The sequence below is a fragment of the Bos indicus x Bos taurus genome, chromosome 21, assembly GCF_003369695.1.
Source record: "Bos indicus x Bos taurus breed Angus x Brahman F1 hybrid chromosome 21, Bos_hybrid_MaternalHap_v2.0, whole genome shotgun sequence".
NCBI classification, from domain to species: domain Eukaryota; kingdom Metazoa; phylum Chordata; class Mammalia; order Artiodactyla; family Bovidae; genus Bos; species Bos indicus x Bos taurus.
In genome coordinates this window covers 67,469,271-67,491,887 of record NC_040096.1, presented here as the reverse complement: position 1 = coordinate 67,491,887, position 22,617 = coordinate 67,469,271, and the positions used below count along the sequence as shown (strand labels likewise).

Sequence of the window (22,617 nt, the reverse complement as noted above, 5' to 3'; positions counted from 1 at the left end):
AGGTGGGGTCTTCCCAGACCGGGGGTCAAAGCCATGTCCCCTGCGTTGGCAGGCGGATTCGTTACTGCCTGCAGCCAGCACCTTGTCAGTTGTCAGGGGATCACAGATTGCTTCCCCACCATCCATTTGTCTAGCAAATCCCTGTTGAGTTAGCAGGCTTAAGTTAGCATGGGACTTTGCCCTTGTATGGAGAAGGCAATGGCACCCCACTCCAGTATTTTGCCTGGCAAATCCCATGGACAGAGCCTGGTGGGCTGCAGTCCATGGGGTCGCTAAGAGTCGGACACGACTGAGCGACTTCACTTTCACTTTTCACTTTCATACATTGGAGAAGGAAATGGCAACCCACTCCAGTGTTCTTGCCTGGAGAATCCCAGGGACGGGGGAGCCTGGTGGGCTGCTGTCTATGGGGTCGCACAGAGTCGGACACGACTGAAGCGACTCAGCAGCAGCAGCGCCCTTGTATCGGGTGCTTCGTCAGTGTGATGATCCGGTGTCCGGTGGCCCATGTGACTCTGTGAGCCCAGAGTGTGACCAGCGCCAGGCTGCTGGTGCTGGTCCCTCTCCTCTGTCCCCCTTGTTAAACATGCGCGTGTGAGAATCGCAGAGTAAGAGTGCAGGGAAAGAGGAACAACCTCATTAGAATTCCAGCTAGAATTAAACTTTGTGGACCCACAGGTTTATTCCATGTTCTGGTTTGAGGCGGGGGCCAGGGAGACCGAGCTGCCTGTCCCAGCACACAGAACCCGCAGCACACCCGGCCTGTAGACCCAGAACCTTGGGAGTCCCTCCCAGACGGGTTCCAGCGCATCCTCACCTCTCACTCTTCTCACGCTTCCATCATCAAAACACAATACTTTGGAAAACATTGACGGTTCATGATCTTATTGAAGGAAAAAAACAGCTGTGTTCTTTGTGATTGGAAGCATTTTCGTATTTACATTTATAAACACCGATTAGAATAAGCAGTTTATGTTCCTCATTTCTACTTTTTTCTTGCCATCATGTTTACAAATTCAGTTCAGTTCAGTCGCTCAGTCGTGTCCAACTCTTTGCGACCCCATGAATCGCAGCACACCAGGCCTCCCTGTCCATCACCAACTCCCGGAGTTCACCCAAACTCATGTCCATCGAGTCGGTGATGCCATCCAGCCATCTCATCCACTCGTCCCCTTCTCCTCCTGCCCCCAATCCCTCCCAGCATCAGGGTCTTTTCCAATGAGTCAACTCTTTGCATGAGGTGGCCAAAGTACTGGAGTTTCAGCTTTAGCATCATTCCTTCCAAAGAAATCCCAGGGCTGATCTCCTTTAGGATGGACTGGTTGGATCTCCTTGCAGTCCAAGAGACTCTCAAGAGTCGTCTCCAACACCACAGTTCAAAAGCATCAATTCTTCGACACTCAGCTTTCTTTATAGTCCAACTCTCACATCCATACATGACTATTGGAAAAACCATAGCCTTGACTAGACTGACCTTTGTTGGCAAAGTAATGTTTCTGCTTTTTAATATGCTGTCTAGGTTGGTCATAACTCTCCTTCCAAGGAGTAAGCATCTTTTAATTTCATGGCTGCAGTCACCATCTGCAGTGATTTTGGAGCCCCAAAAAATAAAGTCTGACACTGTTATCACTGTTTCCCCATCTATTTCACATGAAGTGATGGGACCAGATGCCATGATCTTAGTTTTCCGACTGTTGAGCTTTAAGTCAACTTTTTCACTCTCCTCTTTCACTTTCATCAAGAGGCTCTTTAGTTCTTTGCTTTCTGCCATAAGGGTGGTGTTGTTTTTGAGATTACATCCAAGTACTGCATTTCGGACTCTCTTGTTGACTATGATGCCTACTCCATTTATTCTGAGGGATTCCTGCCCGCAGTAGTAGATATGATGGTCTTCTGAGTAAAAGTCACCCATTCCAGTCCATTTTATTTCGCTGCTTCCTAAAATGTCGACATTCACTCTTGTTGTCTCCTGTTTGACCACTTCCAATTTGCCTGGATTCATGGACCTGACATTCCAGGTTCCTATGCAATATTGCTCTTTACAGCATCAGACCTTGCTTCCGTCACCAGTCACATCCACAACTGGGTGTTGTTTTTGCTTTGGCTCCGTCTTTTCATTTTTACTGGAGTTATTTCTCCACTGATCTCCAGTAGCATTTGGGCACCTGCTGACCTGGGGAGTTCATCTTTCAGTGTCCTATCTTTTTGCCTTTTCATACTGTTCATGGGGTTCTCAAGGCAAGAATACTGAAGTGGTTTGCCGTTCCCTTCTCTGGTGGACCACAGTCTGTCAGATCTCTCCACCATGACCCATCCTTCTTGGGTGGCCCTACATGGCATGGCTCATAGTTTCATTGAGTTAGACAAGGCTGTGGTCCATGTGATCAGATTGGTTAGTTCTCTGTGATTGTGGTTTCTATCTGCCCTCTGATGCCCTCTTAGCGCCCTACCATATTACTGGGGTTTCTGTGACCTTGGACGTGGGGTATCTCCTCTCGGCCGCTCGCCGCTCCAGCGCCGCGCAGCTCGATGCTCCATCCTTGGAAGTGTTACCTGCTTCCTCCTGGGTCTGCTCACCTGAGCCTCCCTGTGGCTGGTCCCTTTGTTGCCAGTAGGTGGCGCCCCACGTGCTCCCCACACCCCCGTCTCCTCTTTACTCCTACGGAGGAAAAATGAAAAATTCTTAACTGTTTTCAGTGAAAACGTAAATAAAAGCCTACCAAGACAGTCTCTCCAGATTTCTCTTATACTCTTGAAAGTCAGTGGAATACATCTGGAGTCTCAATAAGAAAGAAGCTGTCCTCAACTGGTTTATTTCCCTGTAGCTTCATCCTTCAGTTCATCCCATCGCGCTTCCTTTCTCTTATTATTTTAGTCTTTTAATGATGTAATTACTAAGATGATAACAGGGCACGATGTTTCAAGAGGTAGAAAAATAAGAATAACTCTGATCCTAGAATATAGCTTAAATTGGTAAAAGAGTGTACTGGGACCATGTAGAGAAATTACCCTATCAGCTCAGTTTTATTTTTAAGAAAGTAAATTTTATTCTTTAGAAGATCTCTAAGAAAGCACTTACAAAATACCAAAACTAAAATTGGGTCCCATGGAATTTAATAACATCCGAGAGTTAATATTTAAATATAATAAAGTCTTAAGATTCAAAGAAGATAAATTGCCTGTTAGCGTTAATGTTGTTAAAGGAGTGAGTTGGTTCAGAATGTGTTTTAACATCTGAAACCACCTCTGCAGGACCCGCTCTGGAAAGTTCGCCGCAGTCAGAAGCTGGACATGTCTGCACGGCTGGAACTGCAGTCGGCCCTGGAAGCGGAGATCCGGGCCAAGCAGCTTGTGCAGGAGGAGCTGAGGAAGGTCAAGGACGTGAACCTCTCCTTTGAAAGGTGCCTGCCAACCCGGGGCTGTTGGGACGAGCAGAGTGCTGTTCCTGGCGCTCGGTGCTCAGGCCTGGGGCATGGATGAGCATGTGCAGGGTTTTCAGGACAGAATGAGCGTGTGTGAGTCTGCAGTTTTGAAGTGTCTGTGTCTCTTTCTGAGTGTGAACAGGGTGCTTGCCGCCCTGAGCTGGGTGACAGGACCCACATATCCATGGACACCTCTCTGGCCTTCCTGTCCACCTCTTCAGCTTAGCGTTTTTTTCTTTAAAAGCTAAAATCAACACACTAAAATATTCAGAATTTTTCCCCACCTTCAAGCAGTCATAGAAAACACTGTTTGACAAGGCAGTGAGTTCAGCAGACGTTTGATGAGAGCCTGCCGTCTGTGGGTTCTGTTCTGTTCCCTCAGGGTCTGTAATGAGCTGCAGCCTTAAGAAAGCTGGGCCGACCTGCCTGCGGTGGACCTGTCCACGTGGTTGGCCAAGCCCTGACACGTCTTCATGGGGGGGACCTGGAAGTGATGGTGTCACTGACAGGAAATCGTGTCAGTTTGGGGCTGAAAAACTGATGGTGGTAACAGCTGCTGTTTAAATATACTGCCTCTGCTTGGGGCTGCTGTGAGACCGTTACTGTGAAAACACATGACCCTTCCAGCATCCCTGTGAGGCCTCACAGAGCGGGGTGAGGGGCGGGCGGTGACCGGTTCCCCTGGCGTCACCATGATCACCACAGGGCTCTGAGCGAGGCTTGCTGCCTGCCTCCCCGCCAGGGTCCGCTGGGCCCGGTGCTGGCCCGTCCTCGCCCCGCTGGGAGCAGAGGCCCCACTGTGCATGCAGTGGTGCGGCTCTTCTGTGCGGCCCACTGTTGCGCTCATTCCAGGGAAGACGCCTGGGGCCTGACAGCTGAGTGACTGAGGACAGCTGAGCCGTGCGTCCTCAGAGGTGGGGCCGTTGGGGACTCCATTAGGGCCTCATGAGATACACTTTGTAAACTGTGACTTTTTAAGTGAAGCTCGTGTATGATCCATGACGCAGTGAGCAGCAGCTGATGCTGAGAGTGGGCTTGAGTGTCTGTCCATTGGGTCTGGGTGCTTTCCCAGACGCCTGGGAGAAGCAACCCCCCCAACACACACACACACCCCCTTCCTACCAACCTGCCTACTTTGACACTCTGAACCAGCACAGAGATGACCTGAGCTCAGGGCACTTAAAGCCTTTTATTTTGTATTTTAGCAAACTAAAGGATTCTGAAGCCAAAAATAGAGAACTACTAGAAGAAATGGAAATTTTGAAGAAGAAGATGGAAGAAAAGTTTAGAGCAGATACTGGTAAATTAGTATCATAAGCTTCTGAATTGTTTACATATAAACCTTTTTTAATGAAATGGTTTTATTTTAGATTTAATTTCTTTTAATTTTAATGGTTTTTAGTTCTATAAGGAAAGCGCTTACCCTAATCCCAAAGCCCAAATTTTGAAATAGGGTATGTCCAAAGATGCCTTCCCAAAAAGGCAGCCACAGTTTTCGGTGTATTCTTCCCTTTGTTCCATCTTGAAAATATAAAGCAGGTGCCTGTGTCTGTATCATTAGGCCTCACAGAGGCCTGGCCTGCCCTGACCTGTGCTCGGGCGAGGCCACGACCCTTGGCTGGCGGCCCGGGTCTTCGTGCAGCCGGCTCGGCACAGTACCCGCTGGGAGTCCTGCTGCTCCAGTCCCCTGCGGCGGGGCGTGCCGCGTGCGTGCGACATTTGCTGCAGGGCTGCTGGTGGAGGGGGAGCGTGCGCACAATCAGGCTCAGCCGTGCCGGCTCTGGGTTCTGCTCCTGGGCTGTGGGTTTATGTCCCCGGCACAGGGCAGGCGGGGGTCCCTGCCCTGCAGCCTCACCCACCAGGGGTGACCTCGCTTGGAGCGGGTGAGAAGTGGCACCACATTCACATTTCTTACGAGCAAGGTTGAGCATCTTTTCATGTGTTTGAGGGCAGTTTGTACCTCACTCTGTGGTTTATAGATTGGTATTTTCTACTCATTTGTAAAAGTTCAGACTGTGGCTTTTTCTTAATTCTTAGAAGCTGTTTATATGTTGAGGGCTAGAGTCTTTTGTTTGACAAAAGTTGCAAATAATCTTAGTTTGTCTTTTTGTCTTTTTCCTTGGCTTATTTTTTTTTTTATTTTATCTATCCTTGGCTGTGCTGGGTCTTCGTTGCTGCAGGAGCCCCTGCGGTGGGCTTCTCGTCGCTGTGGCCTCTCTCACGGCAGAGCGCGGGTTCTGGGGCGTGTGGCCTTCCCTTGCTGCGGTCCTTGGGCTCTAGAGCACAGAGCTCAGTAGTCGTGGCGCACAGACTTAACTGCCCCTCGGCCAGTGGGATCTTCCTGGATCAGGGATCACACCCGTGCGTCTTGCGTCTGCAGGCAGATTGTTTACCACTGAGCCACCAGGGAAGCCCGATTTTTTTTTTTTTTTGCCAAGCATTAGGTGTTTTTTTGTTATCGTTTTCATTTTGTTTTGCTATTTTAATTTTTATGTGTCAGATTTGTTAGTTTTTTTCCCTATTTTAAGTCATAGGGAAATATTCCCCAAATCCCCAGTTGTTCAAGTAATTCACCCATGTTTTCTTCAGATACTTCTGTGACTTCATTTTTAAAATTTAGATTACTGACCCATTGGGAAGTTACTGTGACATACAGTTTGAGGAGGACCCATTCTGTCTTTTTTTCTGAGGCTTGTTAGCTGTCTGATGCCAGTCATTAAAAAGTTCCTCTCGATGCTGACTTCAGATGTCAGTCTCACCGTAGATGAGATGAGTTGCCATGGGGGCTGAGGGCTGTTTCTGGGTTTCTACCTTGTTCATTGTCCACGGGCAGGACCCATGCTTCTAATTAGAACATGTGCTTCAGTGAATCTGCGTCAGTATTTGGTAGGTCTCCTCCCCTACCACCCCCTAATTTTTAGAGGGGTGGTAGGTAGTCTTCCTACCACCTTTTTGCCAGGTAGTCTTCCTTGGTTATTCCAGATGTCCAGCTCTGGGGCAAGTTTAATGGTATTTTTACTGTAATCGCATCAGATTTGTCAGTTCACTTACAGAGCATTGCTATTTTGATGATACTGATTCTTCCCATAAAGCTTAAGAAACAGTCTTAAATTTTGTACCTTGACAAGTCTCGTTTTATTCTTACAGGACTCAAACTTCCAGATTTTCAGGATTCTATTTTTGAGTATTTCAACACTGCACCTCTTGCACATGATCTGACATTTAGAGTAAGTATTTTTTTAAGTGACAAATGAATTTATGATAAATTAGAAATATTAATAGTTTAATTTGGTTTGGCTACCTGTGACCACAAACATACCAGTAAGTTAACATGTGACAGTTTGAGACAGTTAAGGTACGTGAAGTGCACCCAGAGAAGCGTTCCCACTTCCTCAAATCACATGGGGTGAAGGAAGTGCTTGGCACCTTCAGGAAAGAGACCCCCGCCAGCCTCCGCCTGGGCAGTGAGTGTTTCAGACAGTTTTTAAAACACACATTCTCCCCCTGCAGCTGGTCACGTTACCCCTTCAGGGGCTTCTGTGCAGACTCGCCGATGGGTGGGGTGGGTGGTATGGAAGAACAGCCCGGCTCTGGGCCCCCTGTTGGGGTCCTGGTGGTGCAGCTCAGCGCCTCCGCTCGGGGTGACCGCACCGGAGGCAGCCAGAGCCCCCGTGACGCGGGAAGCAGCTCCTGGGAGCGGCTGGGCCGGTCCTTCTCGGCCGCTGAGGCTCTTCACGGCACCCCTTGGAGGCGGGGCAGTTGGTCCTCCTTCCTCCAAACTGCAGGGTGGACCCCTCCTGGCCACCCCTGAGACAAGCCGGTGAACATCGTGACGGCAGGTCTCACTAACGGGCCCCCGATGTGTTTGTCGTTGCTTTTGTTTCCTTTTTACCAGAACACTGTACACCTGCAGGAAGGCTGAAGGCAGCACGGTGAACACACACGTGCCTCCCGCCTGGCGATCTGCCCCTTGCTTTCTCCCTCTCTCTGTACACACGGAGCTTTTTGAGCACGAGCTTCGGGACCCCCAGACACCAAAGTGCCCGGTGCTTCTTTGCTGAGGTCACTGAGCACAGGCCGCCCCCTCTGCCCAGGAGCCAGCGCCTCTCTGGTGTCCTTCCACCTGGAGTCGCGCCCCCCACCCCCTCTTTATAACCTGATATTTTTGTAGTGTCCAAACCGGTTGTCTTGTAGATTGTCCTCCACTTTTCCTCTCGATTAGACATGGGTTGGAAGTTTTGACGTGAACTCTATACCGGAGATGGTGTGTTCTTCCTGCGAGTGGAGGCCACTTGGCTCAGCACTGGGGATGCTAAGCTTCTTGGCCCTCAGGTGGAGGTGGTGTCTGCGGACCTGCCCCAGAGGGACTCAGGAGGCACCAGTGGTCATCTGCAGGTTAGCGGACCACCGTGATCCTAGCCTAGACCAGTTGTTACAAAACCACAGCAGATCTGTGTTGCTCTCAGTGTTCTGGGCACCCACCTATTTACATGCACCTGTCAAGAGGGGTTTTTATCGAGTGTGTGATGCTGCCTTCCCTTAAGTCCTCAGTTTTTAAGAAGCAAATACATGTAACTGTTCACGCTGGCGGCTCTTCCAGACACAGGCTGCTGGTCAGCCCCGTGCCTCCTCCCAGCACTGCAGGGCCAGACACAGACTCCCGAGAGGCTGAGACTCGGGTTGTGGCCAGGATGGGGTGGCTTTTCTCTAGAGCTCGTGGACGGCGGCAGGCCACGGGCCAGGTGGCCTCTAGCGCGTCCCTTCTGTCACAGGGGGCGGCCGGAGGGGCAGGCTGTGCGTGATCTGAGACCCCGGCCCCTGTAGCTAGCACTCCTGCTGTTTTTCACGTTTAATTTTCATCCCTCGCTAGCCCGTGACTTAAGTAGGAAGAACAGTTACTGATGAAAAACTCCTTGGTCAGAGTCGGGTGTGTTAGGAGGGTTTGCAGACCTGAGAATCTTCTGATAGAAGCTCCTGGTCTGCCTTCCCCGTGCGAAGCTGTGGTTTACACTAAAATGCTGGCCACAGCACTGAATCAGTAGGTTTTCCTGGAGGTTTATATCGGGTGGGAATGCTGGTTTTCGTTCCTCCCGTCTGTCACAAGCAAGGGCTCCGTCTCCTCCCGCGTGTCCTCTCTGCCAGCCTCTTGGGAAGAAGGCAGTCACTGCCGGCGCGGGGCCCGTGCTCATCGCCTCCGAGTGCGGACCCCTCCCCATCCCGTCTGCACCCTTTCGGTTAATTGTCCGGCCAAATGAAACTAGCGGGGCTGTTCCTTGGCTGCAGTTAAATTACGAACTGTTCTTTTGCCCTTCGTTTATCTAAAAATGCATTTATCTAAAAACTCATTTGTATACCTCGTTTATGGGGGAAGGTTGCTTATACCTGTGCCTAATGGATCTGGCCTTTCCCTGACGAGTGTGCTTAGGATTTACACACCGCAGCACATAGTCGTGCGTGTGTCTCTGTGTGCCTCCTGCCTTCCCTGTGAGTTTGGCTCCTTAGGCAGCAGCCTGGTTAGTTCGAGCCAGTGGAAAGTGTTTCTCTGATGTGGTTCGATGGGAGTTCGGTGTGGAACTACCTGCCCAGCTACCCTGGGTCACCTGTTGACAATGCTATGTCAATTGTGTGTGTTTGTAAAACACAGTTGCTGGTGACGAGGGAGTGTTCAAGTCGGGAGCACTCCTGAGGTTATCTGTAGGTGGTTTTAGAATGTGGCTTTAGCTTCAGCTTGTAAAAGTAATTTGAGAGTCTTGAATTCTTAGAACCAAGCATTGCTTCCCTGTGTCATGGAACTTAAAGGGAAATTCCTCCTTCTGGTCATAGGTCCACAGCCCTTTTCAATGTTAGAATTTATTCTCGGTCCCAGAAATGAGGTTCTGGAGCATGTGGCCACTTCAGCTTAGGGCTCCCGGGTGTAGAGTGAGTCACGGCCTGCGAGCTCAGAGGGCGGGCGGACCAGGCTGCGGTTGGAGGGTGAGGCCTCAGCGGTAACCCTCCCTCACAGTCGCCCCCACCCCAGGACTCTGAGGGCAGTGGTCTCGGGAAGGCAAGACAGTTGTGAGTGAGGTGGGGTCCGTGGTGGGACTGAGTCTGGGCTGGGACCCCAAGTCCCGAGTGAAACGTGCTTTTTAAATGAAGAACGTGCAGTTAGCCTCTGACTTCCACAGGATGAGTTCCCGTATCCCCACAGTGTTTCTCTGCCTTTGTTTTCAGACCAGCTCCACTAGTGAGCAAGAAACCCAAGCTCCAAAGCCAGAGGCGTCCTTAGGGGTCTCTGTGGCCGCGGGCGCAGAGCAGCCGGAGGTGAGCATCGCCCCGTCGACCCCCGAGAGCCGGGCTCTGACCCCTCCCCATGTCTGCGCGCCTCGCAGACCCTCACAGGCGCTGCCCTGACAGCTTGTCCCTCTGAGGCAGCCTCGTTTGAGAATTCCCGGTGGGGCCTCAGCCTGCTGAGGGCGGCTCCACGGCTGTCCCGACAGCACAGTAGATTGAGACTGCAGAACGGTTCCTGCTCATCGGTGCTGCCGAGTGAGGCGTGCGCTGAGCTGGACGCTGCTCACCTGTCCCCGCTTATCCCCAGGACGTGGCCCGGGCCCCTCCGAGGCTGCCCGCTGTACCGCTGCCCAGCGCACAGACCCTCGCTCTGGCGGGACCAAAGGTAGGCCTGCTCGCTCTTCGCGGGGCAGCGGGGCTTTGTGTGAACACGCTGAGCCTAATGTTTTCGTTTACAGAGTAGTGTTTTCTTCTGAGTAGTGTGTTGAGCCATAAAGTGTCAGGACCCTGCTCGCTCTTCCCGGGGCAGCGGGGCTTTGTGTGAACACGCTGAGCTTAATGTTTCCGTTTACAGAGTAAGGTTTTCTTCTGAGTAGCGTGTTGAGCCATAAAGTGTCAGGACCCTGTGTTTTCTTAATTAAACCAGTGACACATGAGCGCATTTTAATTGGAAAATTTCAGAGTCTGGTCTCCCCGGTCCTCTTCCCTCTCCCCAGACCACGTCTCGCCCCCGGTAGTGTGCCGCTCTCCGTTACGTGTCGTTCAGTCCCTGTTTCACACATATTCCCATGTATCTGGTTGCGCTTGGAGCCCTAGAGAACCACGTGGTTTTTGGGAGGCAATATTCCCCCCACGTAAATGGAAAGCTGCTGAACGTGCCGCTTCCTAACTTGTCGTGCTCGTCAGTGTATCTTGGAGAGCTGAGCCCGACGTTGAGGGTGTGATGAGGCCCTAGGTTCCCAGCTGAGCAGGCATCTGGCCTCACGTGCTGGGTGCTTTTCTTCTTTAACGTAGGCACGGCCTCTCTTAAGGCTGAAGCTGCAGACAGCCGTGCCTGCTAGAGACGGGGCTTGGTTTCACTTGAGTCTAGCCGACAGCCAGGCTGTGGGTTTGCGGCTCTCAGGGAGGCAGAGAGCAGACCGGGCTCTGGGTTTTGCGCTGCTTGAGCCCTCATTCTGACAAACGGCTCCATGTCTTCTGTGCCCTGAAGGGCGCTGATCCCTCCTCTTTGCTGCCTTAAGCTTCACCAGCGCCGCGGTTCCCAGTGAGGAGTGTTGGGGTTTTCCAGACTCTTCCTGGGAGGAATGAACTGCAGTGGGGGGGCTGTGCACCCCAAAATGTGGCCCAGGCCAGCCCTGGAGCCCCTGCAGGCAAGGGGCTCGCGCCAGTGTGTTTTCAGCGGTGTCTCTGCGGCGCCCCGGCCCACCAGTCTCACTGGCGTGGGCAGAGAGGGTGCTCACTGTGGGAGGCGCATGTGGGCTCGTTCTCTGGGTCAGCCTCTCCGTGGATGGCACCCCTGGGAGCCATGTACCTCATGGTGAAAGCACGTGATTCAGCCTCTCGAGGTCGCGCCCTGGAGGTTGAAACGTTTGCTCACGAGCAGGTGGCCCCATCCCCACCTCCCTGTCTCACCCTCGACGTCCTTCCTGCAGCCAAAGGCACACCAGCTGAGCATCAAGTCCTTCTCCAGCCCCACGCAATGCAGCCACTGCACCTCCCTGATGGTGGGGCTGATCCGCCAGGGCTACGCCTGCGACGGTGAGTGCGCCCGCCCGCCGCGAGGGCCCGGGGTGAAGGGGTGGTGAAGGCCTGGAGCCCGGGGTGGCCCAACCAGGAGGGGGCACCGGAGGCTCCTCCGCTGGCTGAGCCGGGCCCAGCCAAGGCTGAAGTCCTGCTGCAGCGGACAGTGCGCTGCTCCGGGGTGGCCAGGGTGCCTGCTCGTCCTTGTTTGCTGTAAAATTAACATCCACATCTGTTTTCCAAAGTAAGGGAAAGCAGAGTAAAAAGAGCTTTAAAATATTTCACTACCAAGTCATCTGGAGAAGCACCGCCGTGTGGCCTGTTCTTCCGGGTCTGTCGTTACTAGCATTTCACGCCTCCGAGTCGTGTGCCTGCCCTGTGCCAGGGCCAATGAGTGTGCAGAGAAGTTAATTGACACCCGTGTCCCCGAGTGTCTGTGGGAACTGTCCCTTTTGGGGGTGCCACGTGTCCCCTGTGACCGCCGCTTCGGGGGCGCGGGTCTCACGGCGCCCCCTGTGCCTTTGCAGTGTGCTCGTTTGCCTGCCACGTGTCCTGCAGAGACCGCGCCCCCCAAGTGTGCCCCATCCCCCCCGAGCAGTCCAAGCGGCCTCTAGGTGTGGACGTGCAGAGAGGCATCGGAACAGCCTACAAGGGCTACGTGAAGGTAGGACGTGACCCACGGCCATGCTCAGGTGCGCGGCCAGCCTGCTGACCATAGCCACGCCCGGCTGCACTGGAAATCCATCCTTTTGCCCCACGTGCCAGTTCTGGGTGCCCTGTCCTCCTGGGTCCTTCGGACCCCGCAGAAACACTCATCCAAGGCCTCTTGTCCCACCTCCTGGGCTGATGGGCTTTAAGCCCAGTGCCATCTGAAGGGGCTGCGCCGGGCCCAGCACTCCATGACATGCCACGTGTCACAGCACGCCACGTCTGCTATGAGCACGCCCATGCACTGAGCCACCCACCTTGTCTCCTGCAATCCCTTCGGTGATGGGGGGCTCCTCCCCAGCAGCGTCCCGAGCTTTCCTGGGCCCAGACGCAGCTCTGCTCCCAGCCTCAGCCGGCCAAGCAGCAGCGGGGGAGGACCCTGGCACGGCAGCCGCCTCCAAGAAGTCTCCCGGGCCTGCCTTTCCACTGCCTGCGGCTGGCGCCCTGGCCCTGGGGAACACGGTCACTTTGATCTGCAGATCCCCAAACCAACCGGGGTGAAGAAGGGGTGGCAGCGAGCCTTCGCGGTGGTCTGTGACTGCAGGCTCTTCCTGTACGACCTGCCCGAGGGCAAGTCCGCCCAGCCCGGCGTCCTGGCCAGCCAAGTCCTGGACCTCAGGTCAGTGTGTGTGGCCCGCCCTGTCCTGGGCCTGTCGCCTGACCTGCGCATCTTACAGCGGGGGTTCACTGCTTGGTCGCTTTAACCTTGTTCCTTCCTTCACATCCTTAGTCGTTGTGCCACTCTGAAACAGGGGCCCGCTAGAAACCTTCCTGCTGTGGATGTTTTTGCCCTGAAAGATGTGCCAAGTAGGCATCTAATGAGAAAATTATGCACCCCGGAACAGAGAGAATCCAGCCCAGGCAGCGCGCAGCTGGGGCGGCCTGTGTGCTCTGCCTCTGGGAGCCCTGACTCCCTGGGGCCGCCACTCCAACTCAGCGGCGCCTCTCGTAACCCCCTCGTGCCTCGTCAGCTCCCTCCTGCCATCAGCACAGGAAAGCGCAGAGCCCCCATTAACACCTCAGTCCCTGGAATGGGCAGAATAGCAGCACTCTGAGGCCTGGGGCTGTGGGAAGGCTAAGCCAGTTAAGAAACAGGGCAAGCTTAGCTTGGAGCTTGGGGGTGCAGCTGCCACGGCGGCCACATCCCCCACGTGGAGAGCCTGCCCCTGTGCCACCTGCCCCAGCCACCTGCTGTGCCACCTGCCCTGCAGCTGCCTCGGCAGCATTGGTACCTGGGGGCCCGTGGGGCAGGGGTGACCGGGGGCACCTGCGGTTTGGAAACGTCCCCAGGTGGTCCTGCCCATCCCCCCCACACGCACGCACACGCGCGTGCACACACACACACACACACACACACACACACAGATGTGCCCAGCCCAGCCGTGCTGAGGATGCACTGGGCGTCCCGGGCATCTGCTGCTCACAGCCCAGGGTCGAGAGTGGCTGGGATTCCCCGGCTGCCACAGCAGACTTCATTCCCCTGTTTACGGCCAAGCAGAGGACACAGCAAAGACGTGGTGTGTGCCTGCCGCGCGGCCTGGCACGGCCAGAGCAGTGTGGCTTGGGGAGGGGTTAAGTCCCCGACGCCCCCCACCACCGAAGTGTGTGTAAGAGTCTCACCCTTTGTAGGCTGGCTTTGTCAGTATCAGTGTTTCATATCCGGGTGGAGGCAGGGAGGTTTTCCCAGAGGTGTCCTCTCTCATCGTGGTCCCATGGGTGGAGGACAGGCCCTGTGTTCTGAACGTGTTATTTCTTACAGAGATGAAGAGTTCTCTGTGAGCTCCGTCCTGGCTTCAGACGTCATACATGCCTCACGCCGAGATATTCCATGTATATTCAGGGTACGTTTTCTTCCTGGTTTTTCAACGTGTTTCATTAATCGTTAAAGAAGTGCATGTGGCTAAAATGAAAGGGTAACGTTACTGAGCATTTCCTAGTGTGGTAGCAAGGGGCCCACATGAAGGGACCTCCTGTTTCTCTAGACTGCTGGCCTCGGCTCATCCAGCCACAAGCCCCCCAGTGCCAGGCCTTCCAGCTCCATCCTCATCTGCAGTCTGTCCTGGCCCCTCCGTCCAGGGCACTGGACACTGAAGTGCCTCACGGGTTGGCTGTAGGGAAACGGGCCCTTCAGCCTCCCTCCCAGGACTCACTGGCCATTAACCTGAGCAAAGCAGGAAAGAAATCGGTAGATGCTGCTGTCAGCAGTCTTGTTGGCGGAGGTGGGGCGCACCCTGCTGGGCTGGTGGTGGGTGCTGTGGCTTCAGGAAGCTTCCAGAAGACTGAGTTCCCCCTCCACTGGGAATTTTCACAGCTACAGTAAAATCTGGTTGACCACAAAACCAAGACCACGGGTCATTTTCTGTTAAATCGCGTCTCTATTCAGAACCTGCCTCTGTATGTGGTACAGAGAGTCGCCATCACTGTGCCCGGATGATTCTGTGGCAGCGAGGGTCGCTCGCGGTGCCTGGTGTTTGGGGAGCCCCCAGGGAGGTGGGTGTGTGAGAGTGCCTTGTCCCTGGATGTTGTTTTGTGTTGTTTTTCCCCTTTCTTTTTGTCTTTTTTCTTCGCTTTGGCTGCACCGTACAGCTTTTGGGATCTCAGTTTCCTGACCTGGGGTTGAACCTGGGCCCTTGGCAGTGAGAGTGTGGCATCCTGACCACTGGACTGCCAGGGAACTCCCACTCTAGCTGGACGCATTCTGAGAGTGGGTTTCCTGGCTGTGACGAGCAGTTAGAGCGAACAGTTAGCCGGTTTTGGTGAGAGTGGAGTGCCCTGCACTCAGAGATCAGGCTGCGCACGGCCCCTGCGGGCGGCTGGACCGGATCCCAGCGGCCCCCAGAGGGAGCGCTCCAGGCAGTGGCCTTGTGCTGGCCCCTCTAGGCTGCCTGGCACTGGCTCCGTGTGCCGTTGTCTTATGAATCGTTTGTCTTGTTTTCTGTCCTGAAGGTGACGGCCTCTCTCTTAGGTGCCCCTTCTAAGACCAGCTCGCTGCTCATCCTGACAGAGAACGAAAATGAGAAGCGGAAATGGGTGGGGATCTTGGAGGGCCTGCAGGCCATCCTCCAGAAGAACCGCCTGCAGAGCCAGGCGGTGCACGTGCCCCAGGAGGCCTACGACAGCTCGCTGCCCCTCATCAAGGCCGTGCTCACGGCCGCCATCCTGGGTGCGTGTCCCGCGCTGCGGTGCCCACGCAGGGGGCCAGGGCGGGTGGGCAGCGTGGGGACTCGTAGTTACTCCGGAGACAGAGGATCGTGACTTCCGTTGCGTCGTTCACAGACGGGGACCGGATCGCCATTGGCCTCGAGGAAGGGCTCTACGTCATAGAGGTGACCCGGGATGGTGAGTGTGTGGCACTTGGGCCGTCCGCTCTGTGCCGCAGGCAGGGGTCAGCGGTGGGGACGCGTGGGCATTAAGGTGGGTTCCCTGGATGGCGGAGTTCAGTCTCCGCATCAGAGAGCTTCACAGAGAAGGAGATTGGCCAGCGGCTGAGGAGAGGAATAGGCCACAAATGAGACCGACGGTGGACAGCTGTCTGGCGCTTGTCCACCTGCCCCAGGGCCCGCCTGGTCCAGTGAGATGCCGAGAGCGGTCTTGAGAGTCCTCCTGGGAAGAACGGGGCGAGGGGAGACGGGTCCTTAATTCCCGGGCACACGGAGGCCTTATCAGACAAAATGCTCCTTCCTTCGCTTCACGTTTTGACTTTTCATTCCTCCCAGAAGAAAAAGCAGGAGTATCCCCAAGTCTGCCCGGGCCTGGCTCCAGGGATCTCCCTGGTGAACAGGGGGCTTCCCTGAGAGGGCAGTGGCCCCTTCCCCGGGAGCCTGGGGTGTCGGCACTCCTGCCCCAGGGAAGAGTGGGGAGCATGTGTGGCTCTGGGGTGGTGGCTGCTCTTGCGGAGCTGTTCCCCATCAGGATCCAGACCCAGGGCTCTGACTGAAACCCCAGTGGAGGTCCTGACCCAGGGAGGGTGTCGAGGGTCCTGGGTTGGTCTGGGGTCCCCAGGAGGAGGTGGCTACATCCTCTGAGTATATCTAAGGGTCCAGTGAAGCTGGTGACAGCCCTTTGTTTTCCAGATGCAGGGTCTTGGGTTCAGGGATGAGGGGAATCCAGGGTGCACCCTCAGAGCCTCCCTGCACTCAGCACCTCCCAGCCAGGGGTCTGGGCCGGGGGTACAAGAAAGACGAGACAGCAGGGCGTGAACCGGGAGGCCTTCCGGGGGGCGTCCGCAGAACCCTGGCCTCATGCTCCCGCCCCGTCCACAGTGATCGTCCGTGTGGCTGACTACAAGAAGGTGTACCAGATCGAGCTCGCCCCCAAAGAGAGAGTCGCCGTCCTCCTCTGCGGCCGGAACCACCACGTCCACCTCTGTCCGTGGTCCTCCTTCGATGGGGCCGAGAGCAACATGGACATCAAGCTTCCGGAGACAAAAGGCTGCCAGCTCATAGCGACTGGGACGCTGAAGAAGAGCGGCCCCACCTGCCTGTTTGTGGCAGTGAAGCGGCTGGTCCTTTGCTATGAGATCCAGAGAACTAAGCCTTTGCACAGGAAGCTCAGCGAGCTTGTGGCCCCTGGCAATGTGCAGTGGATGGCCGCAGTCAAGGACAGGCTCTGTGTTGGCTACCCTTCCGGGTTCTCTCTGTTGAGCACCCAGGGAGATGGGCAGGCTCTAAACCTGGTAAATCCCAATGACCCCTCGCTTACGTTCCTCTCACAACAGTCTTTTGATGCCCTTTGTGCTGTGGAGCTCAAAAGTGAGGAGTACCTGCTTTGCTTCAGCCACATGGGACTGTACGTGGACCCACAAGGTCGGAGGTCACGCGCTCAGGAGCTCATGTGGCCTGCGGCGCCCGTTGCCTGTAGTATGTATATGTTTTCTGTTGCCATACCCCGTCGCCGCTGCCGCCCCGCCGGTCAGCACGTGTCCTCTCTGCCTTGGTCTGTCCTCCTGCCCCTCAGCCGAGTGCTCAGGGTGGGCAGCAGGAGAGGCGGACTCCCCAGCTTGCTGCGGAGGACAGGGTGGGCCTGGGCCATTCCCTGGCCGGTCAGCGGGGCTTGCCCACCCCTCCCTCGGGGGGCCCTCAGCTGAGGAGCCAAGCAGCCGGCTGGCCTCGCCAGGGGGAAAGCAAGGCGAATGGGAGAAGGACCTGCGTTGTTTCACTTTTTAAAAGACGTTCTTGATGACGTGTAAACTTTACACAGTCATGACAATAAGCTAAAGGTTTCCTTGGGCAGAAAGTACACGGCCCTGACCTCTGGGCCGGGGTCCTCTCGGGACAGACGCCGTGCTGCAGGCAGGAGCCACTCTGGGTGGTCAACCGAGTGTCCTTCTGCCAGGATGATGGCGCCGGCGACTGGAGTCTGTGCTCCACGCCCTGCTGGCCTGCCGTCTGCTCTTGTGTCAAAAAGCCTGACCTCAGATCCCACCCACTCAATACAGGGCGTAGCAGGTGGTCTGCGTGGTCACCCGCGGGTCACACGTCTATTTCAAGCTGGCAGGGTAGGAGGAGGTGTTCTGTTTTTCCCTGATTCCCTAGAAGTACTTCTTGGGTCTGCCTTGTCGCTGGCCTCACCAAACTGGCAGAACACCCACGGGCACTGGGACCAGGAGCCAGGGGCCAAGGGGAGCTGGCTCTTTCTCGGCCTTGTTCGCCTTTGGCCGGGGCCCGGGCATGATGCAGGCAGCTGTGGCCTCAGCATCTCCCCTCCTGGTCTCCCCCGCCGTGCCCCTTGTCCTTGTGGGTGGCCAGTGCAAGAATGGGCTCGTGGCCACCTGGTAACTCCAGCAGGATACAGGTCGCTGGGAGCCGCGCATTCTGATCTCGGCCGTGAGGTTGCTGCATTCTCTTCCGAGTCCAGCCCTCTCCCCTCCTCTGTGCTCGGTTCATCTGTGCACAGTACAGACGCCAGCCAGTTCTAGAGCTGCAGGACTCATTCAGGAGCTCTCAGGGTGGAGACCTAGCCCTGCTTCCTGCTCATCACGAGCCCCACGTGAGCACGCGCATGTCCTCACACACAGACACCACCCCACCCCGGTCACAGGAGCCCCATCCTTCCGGGAGCCACACAGGGCAGTGACCTGCCCACCAACAGCAGGGGCCTTCCTGCTGATTTAACCGGTTACTTTTTTTTTAACTGGGCAGCTGAGTGTATCAGTCTGTCAGTAAACTGTCTGCAGATGGAGCCCCACGTGCTCCGGTGTGAGGGGAGCAGCTCCCGGAGCCCCCGCATGGGCGAGGTCTCTGAGGTCTCTCAGGGCCCTCTGGCCATCTTCGTCAGGTGTGGCACTCAGCAGGCCTCACGGTTTGTCTGAAATGTCACCACCAGGACGGTTTGGCGACTAGTTTAGCGTCTTCTGTTCCCTAAACCCTGTTGTATTTTCTTTGTTGTGCTCCAAAGAACAGGTGTGATCAGGCGGCCCGTTTGGAATCTAATATCAACATAGCAGAAGCTTTTTAGAAATTCAGTTAAGTGTGATGTGGCGAGGAGTGACTTTCAGCCCTGGGACGTAGGAGGACAGGAACCTAGGCTGAGCCCGAGCCCCCTGCCTGCTTGGCATGACAGCTGCGCCCTCCAGGATGCTCTCTGGGCCGGCTCACGTCTGCCCCGCTGTCCTAGCAGTGGGAAAGTCCCCATGGACCGCAGGTGCCGCGGGCCAGCAGGCCTCCGTCTCCTAGTCCTGCCCCAGGAGGGTTTTCCGTCCAGACCTGTGGCGGGAGGGGGAGAGCAGCAGGCCCCCAGCCCATGCAGGAGAGTGATTGTCATCGTGTATGTTCAGACTGACTGTAGGAGGGCGGCCTGCAGACAGCTTCAGGGAAGGCCAGCACCTCACTCAGAGCACAGCGATAGTTTGGGGGAGATTTTAACTGTTTACTCAGAAGTCTGACTCCTGGAATCTCAAAGGAGTTGTTTGCCTTAAGGAAAAAACGTTAGGTCCCTGTCTGGATTTGCGATGCATTCAGCCTGAACAGTAATAAGCTTCTGCTGGAACTGTATAATAAGCAAGCTAAATGAAAAACGAAGTTTTGAGTAGGTCGTCGTCAGTGCTCAATGTGCAGTGGTATTTAACGCTGTCAGATGTCAGGAGCGGAGGTTCCCTCCGCAGTGGGGGCCCCGGGGCCTGGGCCAAGGCACGCCCGTGCGGGTTGGTGGCCTCTGGCACCGGGCGGCCCGGGCTCACCCCTCTGCTCCGTGTGCGCCAGGTTGCAGCCCCACGCACGTCACGGTGTATAGCGAGTACGGCGTGGACGTCTTCGACGTGCGCACCATGGAGTGGGTGCAGACGGTCGGCTTGCGCAGGGTAAGGCTCGGGGTGCGTGCACGGTGCCCGCCGCCCACGCAGGGCAGCCACCTACCCATCTGGTTCCCAACACAGATCCGGCCCCTGAACTTGGAAGGCAGCCTCAACCTCCTCAACTGCGAGCCTCCCCGCCTGATCTATTTCAAGAGCAAGGCCTCGGGTGAGCCCTTCTTGCAGAGGATGGAGGGGGTGGGGGGTGCTTCCCAGGAGTCAGCAGCTGTGCGACCCTTCCCTGGCCCGCAGGAACCGTGCTCAACGTGCCCGACACCTCGGACAACAGCCGGAAGCAGATGCTGCGGACCCGGAGCAAGAGGCGCTTCGTCTTCAAGGTCCCGGAGGAGGAGCGGCTGCAGCAGCGGCGGTAGGAGCCGCGGGAGTGGGACGGGGCCGTGGGGGGTAGGGGTGGGACGGGGCCTCATGCCCCTTCCTCCGCAGAGAGATGCTGAGAGACCCGGAGCTGCGGTCCAAGATGATCTCCAACCCCACCAACTTCAACCACGTGGCCCACATGGGCCCGGGCGACGGCATGCAGGTGCTCATGGACCTGCCTCTGGTGAGCCCCGGCCGCCCCCGCCACACCCCTCCCCGCGGCTCCCTAAGGGTCTGCGGCCTTCACCGCTTCTTACGGTGTCCTGAGGAAATCGCTGTCAGAAATGACAGCTGGAACAGCGCAGTAAGGGCAGGTGGCGTACTGCCCTCACTCACTGCCAGTTCTTAGCCCACAGCTGGCCCAAAGCAGCTGTCCAGAGGGCTTTCCCAGCCTGTTTCCCCACGGAGGCCCAGGGCCTCCGCCTGCTGCTGCCGCAGGCTCCACACGTGGCCTGCACGCTCTGCCCGGGGCCTGGCTGCCCGCTTCCGGCAGCCGGTGCGTGCTCCCGAGCTGACGAACTGCTCTCTGCGCAGAGCGCCGTGCCCCCCGCCCAGGAGGAGAGGCCGGGCCCTGCCCCCGCCAGCCTGTCCCGCCCACCTCCGCCCAGGAACAAGCCCTACGTCTCGTGGCCCTCGTCAGGTAGGGGCCCAGAGGGGGACCTGGAAACGGGGCTGGGCTTGCGGTTCTGCTCTCAACTGTTTCCCCAGGGTGATGGCCGTCTTTGTTTTGTAGGGGGATCTGAACCCGGAGTGGCTGTGCCGCTAAGGAGTATGTCTGACCCTGACCAGGACTTTGACAAAGAGGTGAGGTTCGCCTGGCGAAGGCGGAGGCCTGGGGTCTGAGGCTCTGTCTGCCCTGGAGTGGCCACCTCGGGCCTCCGTGGTCCCCAGCCCCCCAGAACCGCCTTCTCTGGACTGCTCAGGCTGCACCCAGAGGGGAGGACACGGGCTCCGCTGCCGTGAGTCTTTCGGGAGAAAGATGAGAGTTCTCCCCTCCTCGTCGTGGCCTCAGGAGACCAAGGCCGCCTCCAGGCCCGGGTGCCCCGTGGCTTGGCCCCCTGGCCTAGCTGAGGAGGGTGCAGCCAAGGGCCCCTGAGATGCTGGGGCCCATCTCTCCTCCCGGGCACTGACTGGGTGGGCGTCCGCGTGCTTGGAGCATGCAGGGAGGCTGCTCCCGTCTAGACTTTTCTGGGTGGTCTTGCACATACGGCTGGAACGCCAGAAGGCGCACAGGTGGCCTGTGCGTCTTGCTCTCTCTCCTCCTCCAACAGCCCCGTGGGATCGGAGTGTGGAGGGTCAACACAGTGCTGTCGGGCGGTCCCACTGCAGACGGCAGTGTCCTCAGTCCCCCTGTGTGGTGGGGGAGGAGAGCAGGAGGCAGGGTGGCCTGAGGGCTGGGCCCCGGCGGCACTTCCGTGACAGGAGGCCAGGGGTGCAGGGCTGCTGAGCTGACGGTAGAAATAGGGCTCCGCTGCATGAGTCCCTCACCTTCCTGGCACGCCCGGAACTCGGGGTGTGTGGGGCGGCCGCTCGCTCCTCCAGGTCCAGCTCTGCACCCTTCACCTGGCTGCTCTTGAGGGACTGTGTCCTCCTCCTCGTTCACAGAAATTCTTCATGGATTGTGGGTATTACCTGTTGCAAGTACTTTTCCCAGTATCACTGACATCTTAATTTTGTCTTTAATTGTAAAGGTGCTGTCATGTAGAAATTTAACACATAGAAATGTTTAGTTCTTATACAGTCTAGTCTGTCTTTTTCAATTAAGGTAGATTCTCTTTTACTCTGAGAACTTGGCAGGCTTTTCCTTCGTCCCTGTGTGGTGAAAGTGTCTGAGGGAGTGAGAGTGTGTAAGTGTGTCTTTGCGTGTGTGGTGAGGATCTGCGCCGCCTTCCCTCTAGAGCACGTGGCACCACTTACTTCCCTCTGTCTTGTGGGGTTACCCTTTAGTAAATTCTTCTGTTTACATGTTTCTATTCCCGGAGCCTCTGCTGCAGCACCTGTAACCTGAGAGCTAGCACAACGCACCTGTTCATCCCCCATTTTCAGGAGTTGCTCAGCCTCTCGCTCAGCTTTATTTACTGGTGGCTGCCCGGCTTTCTCTAGCTACAGTGCGCGGGGGCGGCTCTCCAGTCGCGCACAGGCTTCTCATCGCGGTGGCTTCTGCTGTGGAGCATGGGCTTAGTTGGCCCGTGGCGTGTGAGATCTTTGTTTCCCAACCAGGCATCGAACGCATGTCCCCTGAATTGGCGGGCGAGCTCTTAGCCTCTGGACCGCCAGGGATGTACCAATAGTACATTTTGAAGTAGTAAGTTTGGGAAGTGTGAGTCCTCCAGCTTTTTCTTACGCAGTTTTCTTTTGACTTTTCTGGGTCCTCTGCAATTCTATGTGAATTTGAGGATTGGCTTTTCCAGTTCTATGCCTCCCCCAAAAAGTCCTTTAGGATTTTGGTAAGGACTGCATTGAATCTGTAGGTTGATCACGTGGGAAATGTTGCCATCTTAACAGTAGTCTTCTGATCCAAGAACACGGGGTGCCTTTGATTTATTCACGGGGTCTTTTTAAAATGTTTTCAGCAGTGTTTATAGTCTTAGTATACAGATCTTTCACCTCTGGTTAAATTTATTCTTAGATATATTTTATCCTTTTGGATGCTATTGTAAATGGAATTGTTTTCTTAGTTTCCTTTTCAGATTCCATAGAAGCAGAACTGATTTTTGTGTTGACCTTGCATCCTGCAGCTTTACTGAACTCGTTAAGGTCTTTAGCGTTTATATCCCTACAGAGTCTGGTCAGCTGTGAGCAGAGATG

The 22,617-nt window shown here is 55.8% G+C and overlaps 1 protein-coding gene across 4 annotated transcripts in view; it reads left to right on the top strand.

Annotated features, from left to right (window-relative positions):
* Positions 1–22,617, top strand: part of CDC42BPB (CDC42 binding protein kinase beta) — a 98,358-nt gene that overhangs the window by 74,047 nt on the left and 1,694 nt on the right. Inside the window, exons 19-36 of one of the 4 annotated variants that reach the window (XR_003507509.1) lie at positions 3,253–3,401; positions 4,628–4,722; positions 6,570–6,649; positions 9,636–9,725; positions 10,003–10,080; positions 11,348–11,453; positions 11,963–12,099; positions 12,623–12,762; positions 13,903–13,984; positions 15,090–15,306; positions 15,420–15,482; positions 16,406–16,818; positions 19,343–19,440; positions 19,516–19,600; positions 19,684–19,801; positions 19,876–19,993; positions 20,344–20,449; positions 20,543–20,619. Coding sequence is in view for 3 of the 4 variants with exons in the window: in XM_027521722.1 (XP_027377523.1) it covers positions 3,253–3,401; positions 4,628–4,722; positions 6,570–6,649; positions 9,636–9,725; positions 10,003–10,080; positions 11,348–11,453; positions 11,963–12,099; positions 12,623–12,762; positions 13,903–13,984; positions 15,090–15,306; positions 15,420–15,482; positions 16,406–17,002; positions 19,343–19,600; positions 19,684–19,801; positions 19,876–19,993; positions 20,344–20,449; positions 20,543–20,613 (2,505 nt within the window). In the remaining variant the exon portion in view is untranslated. Of the gene's footprint in view, positions 1–3,252; positions 3,402–4,627; positions 4,723–6,569; positions 6,650–9,635; positions 9,726–10,002; positions 10,081–11,347; positions 11,454–11,962; positions 12,100–12,622; positions 12,763–13,902; positions 13,985–15,089; positions 15,307–15,419; positions 15,483–16,405; positions 17,003–19,342; positions 19,601–19,683; positions 19,802–19,875; positions 19,994–20,343; positions 20,450–20,542; positions 20,620–22,617 lie in introns of those variants that run through there. The other 3 variants (XM_027521723.1, XM_027521722.1, XM_027521724.1) reach the window with 3 other exon arrangements.